Consider the following 9,882-nt stretch of genomic DNA (forward strand, 5'->3'; position numbering starts at 1 on the left):
TTTATAGGGGACAACCCCTTCATGAACCCTAAAAGATATAACATAGAGAATATTCGAAAGTATATTCCTACTGCCTCCTATTGTACCTACACTACTGCAAATGTCGTGCGTCTTCTAACCGCTGTCAGTCGTCGCCGTCTTCAATGACCACAGAACGCTGTGTCGTAAGGATCTCGTCCCTTGTCGTATTCGTCAGTAGCCGTGGTCATCCAAATTTGGACCTATACACAAGGGTTTCTTATTTTGGATAAACATGATTGCTGTAAAGATTTGAAGATTGTGTCATTCAAGCGTCGCAGCTCAGAATTCCTTTTCTCTTTTTCCTTCTGTTGTAGGTGCTCCAGCCACAAACTCGTGATTCAAGTGGCTGGGAGGATGGCTGCGTTTTGCCTGCGACTGTTGATGTAAAATATTGGAGTAGCAGTTCCATAAATCTTTTCCATCTACCTAAGTTTTGATAAGCAGAGTTATCCAAAACTTATGGTCATGGAAGATATAAAAATTAATTCAAAATCTTGATATGTTATGCCAAAGGTTACTCCCCTTTCCTAATTCTCTGTCAAAATATATGACCTTTTTTTAATGTTTCGAAAAGTCAATTCTGGGCTAAAATTCAGAAAGTTCGATAGCCCTCAAAAAGAAATTATGTTCCCTAAGTTATCCTTGTAATTGTTTTCTTTCATAACAGTTTGAAGTTTGGTGGAAAATATGCCTCGCTATCTCCGGTTAAATATCAATTCAGGATTCGAACTCTGGGATGTGCACACGCTCTTACCAGTGAGCCAAAGTGGTGGGCCCTTCCTGATTACTCATCTAGTCATCTTCCACCTAATTTTCAACTAGTACATAAGAGCATCACTGCTTATAACGCTACCAATTCATAAGGCGATAAAGCAAACAGATGTGTCGCTGAACCAGGTTGAACCCCTTAGCTAAACTATTTGACATTAAAAAGAAACAGGGGAATTGACAAACTAGTGTATCTAATTTGTGTAAATGTTATGATTAACAAAAAATTGTAAATGTTGACATCAATTGTTTACGTTTTCTCCAACAGAAATTTACAGATTTAAAATTAAATAAAAGTACCAAGACAATCTTATTATAGTTCAGAATAATTTAAAATTCAATTTTGATGTAGAACTAAAAAGCAATCAATTCCAGAATGAACTTAACAAGTCTACTAATGAAAATTGCATTAAACAGAAATACATGATCACTATCACTTTATTGAAAGCAACTGAAAAAAAAACACTATATATAAACTATAAACACAGGATTTTCATACGCATACAAGATTTATTCTAACCAAAAACAGTAAAATCAAACAATTACATACTAATTAATCAACAAAGAGCAGATAAATCATAAAAACGATTTACACAAATCGATATAACCATTAACTCCGGCAACGAGTAATAGCACTGCAGCCACGGGTATAAGGATTAGCTTCAGCACCTGTTTGGCAGTTATAATAGGAAGCACCTCTTCTAGAACAGGGTACAGTGTTTCTCTGCAGAGCACCATAGCTTATGTAATCATCAGTTGCTAAAATGCGCCGGTTGCTCTCTGAATCCATTTCGAATTCACCGGCGGCCATGCACTCTGCTATCGTACCGTCACAGCTATCTGTGGCTTTCATCGGAATCCATCCACTCATGTCGAAGTCGCCGGAAGCTTCGCCGGAGATAATCAATAGCGCAATTAATAGTGAAGAGATGATGAAAGTGGAGCTAAACGGCTTCGCCATTGCTAACAATTTTGTCAATGGTAATTGGTATATTTCTCCTCCTAGTTATATATATAGAGAAATAATATCAAGTTGCTTTCTCTTTCTTGTAAGTTCTAACTACTACTACCATACCACTATTTTAGTTCGACGACTCGCAATAGCGCGGGATACAATGGATTTTAAGTATATTTGGCTTTTTTCGTGAAATGGTGTTCATGTTGCCGGTATTTACCAAATTACCATTGCCACAAAATAATGTAACCCAAGTTTAACTATTGAATGTTTTCTAAATATTTTAGATATTAAAAGTAAAATTTTATTACGTACTAGTAATTTTGTATGTAGTTTCTGCACCTGTATTTATTAGAAAGATTAACAATTTACGTCGTCTAACTTTACACAACAGTTAAATGATTGGTCATTTATTCTAAAGCTCGTTATTCTTTTTGGAACCTAAAAAGTATTTATACTTAGTTATTGTCGGGCAGGAATGGATAAAACATAGAGAGAGATTCTTTATTTGTCCTTTTTCATTTAAATTTTTTTATGGGGTGGGAAAAGCTTGTAATAAAGGGAGGTAAAGAAAGGAGAAAAATGACTATCGACGAGATTTGAACTCACATTTAAGTTTTGTATTTGTAATATATATGCTTTGATATGGAATGACTAATACACTGGGAAAGAAAAGAGAGCACGGTAATATATAGGGGAAGGGTTTAAGTGTGAACTTGAGAGTTGAGATCTTATGCTTTGCTTCTGAAAGTTGTTTTGGTTCGAGGTTTGTACAATAATAATTTAAAAAGAAAGTTCACTAGGTCAGGAGGAGAAAATAAAGAAATTGTTTGTGAAATAGTTAATAATTCTGATCTAAAGGCTTCACCCTCAAACTTCTAATCTCAATATTCTCGAAAACATTTTCACCATCTGAATCCACATGGACCACTTGTATCAATAATGTGTTGCTAATTACAATAAGTAACAAACCTAACATTAGGTTGAAAGTAGTGACGAGCTGGGACAGGGGTCAGAGTCCAACCTCAATAACCAGCAACAGTCATAAGAATAATAATAATAATAAAATGATATATGAAAATAACTCAGATGTAAGATGCTAATCTCATTCACAGTTACGAAAAGATAGGCATGCTTTTCAAGTATAATAGTAAATCCCAAATCTTCCACCAAAAGCACTAATAATAATAATATTTGAAGTAAGCCAAATCAAGGATTGTGGTTGGAGAAAAATAATTTTAATTGAACACCAAAGTGTGTGGATAACGGTCAATGAAGTGAATTTAGAACCATGAGATTTTATATCTAAATCCCATAGGGACAAAAATACTATATGTGATTTCTCTCATCTATCCACGCCTTGAGGATAGAGTTACCCAATATTTTTGCTGGTGAAAGTAATAGGTGCCCTGGAATTAGTTAAAATACTGGCAAACTAATCCGGACACTACGGTTATAAAAAATAATTTCAATTGACATAAGATGATAATGAGATATTGGTACATTCAAAGAACCTTCTTTCTTAATGGATTTCCTTTTTACCAGTTCAACCGCGTCCTCATTGCTGTTGGAAAGTTTAGTCATCCTCAAACAGATGAACCTTTCAAAACCTAACAAAGAAAATGATGTCAATCTTTCTATATTATTATATGATAAGCAACTCCTGTCTTCTTCTCATCTAATTTTCTTCTTCAGACCTGTTTGGTTTAATTCAAGTCAGTATTTTGGTTCCAACTCTTTGTCTCTAATATTTTAATTTTTACTCCTAACTTATATATACCACAACTATTAACGGAGTCAAACAATTTATTCCTGACTACTTTTAAAAATATTATTGTGATTAATAGACTAGTCTTTTTATAGATTTTAAATATGTAAAATATTATTTCAAGCAATTAAATCATCACATATATATAAGTCATTTATCCTTAAGGTTTTAAGTATGTTGTGTTTTAATTTACAAGTAACAGTTAAATATTCATAGTCCATAAGAAACTGCTGAAATTATGAGTATTCTAGTTTTAAATAAATGCATTTAAGTAGAGTGACCTTGCAGGCAAAGGAGGGATGCAAATTGTCGGAGGAATAGAATACTGCAATAAAATGGGCAATCATCTTGGACGTTGGTCCCTTCACCTTATAGTTTATGTAGAAGTCTTCCCGGCAGAGTTATTTTTTTTTTTTTTTTGTTGAAGTAGGTTTAAAATATTGAATACGGTTAAAATCAGGCCTATCCGATTGTACTATTTGATCGGGACCAGAGGATTCTGGCCATCATGAAGATGCTCGAGGAACTCACTAAATGGGTCGAATCAGGAGAAAAAAATTGAGGCTAATGATAGAAAGGTAGAAACATACAACTTACGGATTGATCAAATACCAGGGACACCCCTGATTCTAAAGGGTTTAGATTCGAAGGAGTTCGTATAGAAGCCTTTCCCACCAAGTGCGGCTCCAAAGACCATTCCAAAGAAATTTTGCATGCTAGTACAATGGCACCACTAGTCCTAATGAGCATGTCACTTCTTATACATGCGCAATAAAAGGAAATGACTTAGAAGATGATGAAATTAAACCTGTTCTGCTGAAAAAGTTTGGAGAGACTTATCGAAGGGGGCAATGATATGGTACCACAATTTACCGCCCAATTCCATCGATTCCTTCGCCATGCTTGCTGATTCGTACGTAAAGGCACACGCAGGAGCTATAAAGACCGCGACTAGGAAGTCAGACCTCTTCAAAGTGAAACAAAAGGACAATGAAATACTAAGGGAATTCGTATATCGATTTTAGATGGAACGCATGGACCTACCCTCGGTTACCGATGATTGGGTTGTCCAAGCCTTCACTCAAGGTTTGAACGAGCGAAGTTCGATAGTATCACGACAACTTAAACAGAATTTGATTGAATATCTAGCCGTGACCTGGACCGATGTACATAATCGATCCCAGTCAAAGATCTAAGTCGAGGATGATCAGTTAGGAGCTCCTTCCGATTCTGTTTACCCAAATAGATTCGAAGGCAGGATTCAAAAAGACAACGACAGAGAGCCCCGATCAAATAGAAATCGGCACCAGCCATACAACACAGATCGTAGAAACAACGGGCCGGGACATTATCCCGTTCAAAATGATCAAAGGAATGATCGAGGTCAAACTCCCGAAGGTTCATGAGTAAGAGTGGCTTAGATAAACATGTAGAGCCTAAACAAGCGCCATGGTTATTAGAATACAACTTCAGCGTCGACACATCAGGTATTGTATTAGCCATTGGATGAATCAAGGATACTAGGTGGCCTAGACCCCTACAAACCGATACAGCTCAAAGGAACCCTAATCAAATGTGAAAATACCATGGAACCCATGGTCACATAACCGAAGATTGCAGACAGTTAAGGGAGGAGGTAGCCCGTTTGTTCAACGACGATCATCTCCGAGAGTTCTTGAGTGACCGAGCTAAAAATTACTTCAGAGACAGGGATGCAAATAGGAAAAACAAACAGGAAGAACCGCAACACGTGATTCATATGATCATTGGTGGGGTCAATATTCCTCAAAGCCCGATATTTAAATGCACCAAAGTGACAATCACAAGGGAGAAGCGTACCTAGGACTACTTACCAGAGGATACCTTATCTTTCAACGATGAGGATGCAGAAGGGATCGAATAGCCTCACAACGATGCTCTAGCAATATCTATTATTATGAATAAAATTCAAGTTAAACGTGTGTTGGTTGATCAAGGTAGCTCGACAAACATTATTCATTCGAGGGTCGTAGAGCAACTCGGTCTCCAGGATCAAATCGTGCCTGCAGCTCGAGTGCTCAACGGTTTCAACATGGCAAGTGAAACCACTAAAGGGGAAATCATGTTGCCAGTAAACGTGGGGGGAACTATCTAGGAAACAAAGTTCCATATAATCGAAGGTGATATGAGATACAACGCACTGCTCGGAAGGCCTTGGATTCATAACATAAGGGCAGTACCTTCGACGTTCTATCAAGTATTGAAATTCCCAATATCGAAAGGAATCAAATGGTGTACAGCGAACAACCCGCCACCAAAGAGATGTTTGCAATCGATGAAGTAGTACTAGTATCGTTGCTTTCGTCAACGAAGGGATCGGAGTCAAAGGGAGAACAAGAAGTCAAATAACAACCACAGGCAGTGGCCTCGGCACAATCGGAAGCCTAGGAGATATTCGAGGATGAAGATTATATGATACCTCAAACCTTTATAACCCCCGATGATTCTGATACAACGAAGTTAACGGTCGAGGAGCTTGAACAACTTATACAGATCGAACACCTTCCCGATCGAAAAGTATACCTGGGCACGAGGTTAACTCTCGAGCTCAGGAAAAAACTCGTTCAATTCCTTTTAAATAACATGGATTATTTTGCTTGGTCATATATAGATATGACAAGGATCCCACCAGAAATAACAACACATCGACTGAGCCTGGACCCAAAGTTCAGACCGGTAAAACAAAAGAGAAGGCCCCAGTCCGAGGTAAAACATGCATTTATCAAGGACGAGGTAACTAAACTTCTCAAAATAGGATCCATCCGGAAGTAAAATATCCCGAATAGTTAGCAAACGTAGTTGTAGTCCCCAAGAAGGGGAACAAACTTAGAATGTGCGTAAATTATAAATATTTAAACAAATCATATCCCAAAGACTTTTTTCCTCTACCGAACATCGATCGCATGATCGATGCCATAGCCGACCACGAGATCCTTAGCTTTCTCAACGCCTATTCCGGGTACAATCAAATTAAAATGAACCTGGAGGATCAGGAAAAGACTTCCTTCATCACTAAGTATGGCACCTACTATTATAATGTAATGCCATTTGGGCTAAAAAATGTTGGTGCTTCTTACCAGCGCCTAGTGAATCGAATGTTTGAAGAATAAATAGGTAAATCAATAAAAGTATATATTGATGACATGCTTGTTAAATCCATGCACGCAGAGGACCATTTGACATATTTGCAGGAAACTTTCAACATATTGAGAAAATATAACATGAAGCTCAATCCAGAGAAATGTGCATTCGGGGTCGGTTCGGGCAAGTTCCTCGGCTTTATGGTGTCAAATCAGGGAATGGAGATCAACCCCGATAAAATAAAGGCGATCGAAGACATTGCATTCGTGGACAACGTTAAGGCCATACAGAGATTAACAGGGTGGATAGCCGCCTTAGGCCGGTTCATCTCGAGGTCTTCAGATCGAAGTCACAAGTTCTTCTCACTGCTCAAAAAGAAGAACAGTTTCGCTTGGACCCCGGAATGCCAATAGGCATTGGAAGAGTTAAAGCGCTATCTTTCGAGCCCACCATTGCTTCATACTCTGAAAGCGGACGAGCGGCTTTACTTAAGTGGTGTCCTAGTTCGAGAAGAGCAAGGTACGCAATTTCCTATTTACTATATTAGTCGAACTCTAGGTGAAGCCGAGACCCGGTACCCACACTTAAAAAAATTAGCACTTGCTCTAATAAGCGCCTCTTGGAAATTAAAACCATATTTTCAGTGCCACCCAATTAGTTTGGTGACTACTTACCCTCTTCGTAATGTTATGCACAGGCCCGAACTCTCGAGCCGATTGCCTAAATGGGCCATCGAAATTAGTGGGTATGATATCGAATATCAACCCCGAATGTCCATCAAGTCTCAAATTTTAGCAGACTTCGTGGCCGACTTTACGCCAGCCCTTGTACCCGAGGTCAAAAAGGAACTTTTGTTAAGAATGGGTACATCTTCGAGGGTGTGGACCCTTTTCACAGATGGTGCTTCAAATGTGAAAGGGTCCAGGTTAGGAATCATTTTGAAGCCGCCCACAGGCAATACAATTGGGCAATCTATCAAAACCCCTAAGTTGACGAACAATGAGGCCGAGTATGAGGCCATGATTGCAGGTCTCGAGCTGGCTAAATGCTTGGGAACAGAAGTCATCGAGGCCAAGTGTGACTCCCTACTTGTGGTTAACCAAGTCAATGGGACCTTCAAGGTTCAAGAAGATCGAATGCAAAGGTACTTAGACAAGCTGCAGTTAACCCTACACCGGTATAAAGAATGGACACTATAACATGTACCTCGAGAACAGAACAGTGAAGCTGATGCCCTTGCAAATTTGATATGATGGGATGCCCTCAGAGGCTTGATGATGTTATGAACATATGTACCTATGCACGACATGACATTCATACGCATATGTATGACACTATAAGTATTTCATGATTTACAGAGTTACCCAGACTTACAGGTTAAGTCATTTACTCTATATTTCTTCCATGTCTTTTATGTACATATTTATGTGCCTTACATACTTAGTACATTATTCGTACTGACATCCCTTTTGCCTGGGGATGCTGCATTTCATGCCTGCAGGTCCGGATAGACAAGTCGAGAGTCCTCCAAGTAGGCTATCAGCTCAGCGGAAGATATTGGTACGCTCTATTTGCTCCGGAGTAGCTTGTTTGGTCAGTATGATTTAGATGTGTATTGTTTGGTATGGTGGGGCCCTGTCTCGACCTTTATGTTAAGTGTGTACTCTTAGAGGCTTGTAGACAAATGTCATGTATACGAATGCTTGTATGGCCTTGCCGGCCTATGTTTTGAGTCTAGAAATGATTATGTTGTCCTTATAGGCTCGTATATCACAAGTATAAGTTTTTATATCAGGTTGGGTCGTCCTATATTGAGTATTCCTCTATATTTATTTTCGTTATCCCATGATGGCCCGTTTGGCCCATTTGCTAATGGAAATACAATAAGCAAGATATGTTATGTTGGTACTCGGTTAAGTAAGGTAATGGGTGCTCGTCGCGGCTCATCAGTTTGGGTCGTGAAGAAAGTGGTATTAGAGCAGTTCTGTACTAGGGAGTCTACAAGCCGTGTCTAGTAGAGTCTTCTTTATGGGTGTGTCATGCACCACACTTATAAGCAGAAAGCTACAGGGCATTTAGAATGTCACTCTTTCTTCTTACTCTAGATCGTGTGGTAGAGCTTGGTTGTAAGAACTCAATTTCCTAAATTCTATCTTATTCATAATACAATGATGCCTACATTCAAAAAGACGGTCGGTAAGAGATATAGCTGTGGAAGTGTTGAGTTAGAGGAACTCGATTTTGCATCATGCTTATGATGAGTAAATGTGAGGTCTTCAGCAGATCATGCGTGTACTAAAAGGTGTAAGGTTCTTGATAAGGAGCTTTAAGGAAAGAATACTTATCCACTCTTAGTCTCTTACGGTAAAAAGGAATCACATAATCAGAAGTTAGACACAAGTTTCAGCAAGTAAAAGAAGGAAGGTAAAGAAGGGTACGAGGTACCTAGTTAATAAAGATTATTATTATTTACCATTCAGGAAGGGAGATATAAGCATTTTGAGTTACCTTTAAAAGTAACAGATATAAATACAATTAGCCACACCTATCTTAGTCATGCCCTATGGGAGCTAATGGATATGCTTTAAGAGAAGGGCAAGATAGCAGGATTCGGCTGGGGTTAGAGTAACCCAAAATGATGGATAGATGGTTTGCGTTAGTTGACAATTCTGAGGGATATTGCAAATGTGCTAATAGATCTCCTTGTGAGACACCAAGATGGTGCGCTCTAAAATAGTACAACTAGATATGAGTGCTACAAAGATAGGCACTGGAAGCGTGGAAAGAATAAATATTATTTTAATATGGCTCCCGTCCCTAGTAGAGAGATAATGCTAGACAATCCGAAGAGCCAATGGATGGAGCAAAGGGGAGCTAAAAGCAAAAGATATCTTGTTGAAGTTTTCAGAATAAAGTGATAGACAAAAATGTTAGCAGGAAATAAGAAAAGAGCTAATGAAGCATTAAGAGTAAGATATGATACATGGATGACGACGGTAGGTCAAAAAGATGACAGTATTACAGAGTCTATAGTCAAGTAAAGGAAAAGACGAGAGGTGACAGGCCTTGAGACAACAAAAGAGTATAGGCCATAAAGTCATAGCCTCACTTCAAGAAATAAGTTCGTGACTCCAACGCAACTATCGGAAGGAAAAGTTAGACCCAGAATAATAGAAATCAGTATGGGCTGGTTAACAAGATAAACTAAATGTGAATTAGGGACTGAGTGATTGGATAACACTTGGCATCA

The 9,882-nt window shown here is 38.5% G+C and overlaps 1 protein-coding gene across 1 annotated transcript; it reads right to left on the bottom strand.

Moving 5' to 3' along the window:
* Positions 1 to 1,241: 1,241 nt before the first annotated feature.
* Positions 1,242 to 1,880, bottom strand: LOC107779632 (rapid alkalinization factor-like). The gene has a single exon (XM_016600085.2). The coding sequence runs from the start codon at positions 1,748 to 1,750 to the stop codon at positions 1,400 to 1,402; it is 351 nt and encodes a 116-aa protein (XP_016455571.1). The 5' UTR covers positions 1,751 to 1,880; the 3' UTR covers positions 1,242 to 1,399.
* Positions 1,881 to 9,882: the final 8,002 nt, after the last annotated feature.

Source organism: Nicotiana tabacum, chromosome 22, assembly GCF_000715075.1.
Source record: "Nicotiana tabacum cultivar K326 chromosome 22, ASM71507v2, whole genome shotgun sequence".
NCBI lineage: Eukaryota > Viridiplantae > Streptophyta > Magnoliopsida > Solanales > Solanaceae > Nicotiana > Nicotiana tabacum.

Excerpts from the sequence above, each read along its gene's own strand:
- LOC107779632 (XM_016600085.2), bottom strand. The coding sequence starts at position 1,750 with ATGGCGAAGCCGTTTAGCTCCACTTTCATCATCTCTTCACTATTAATT.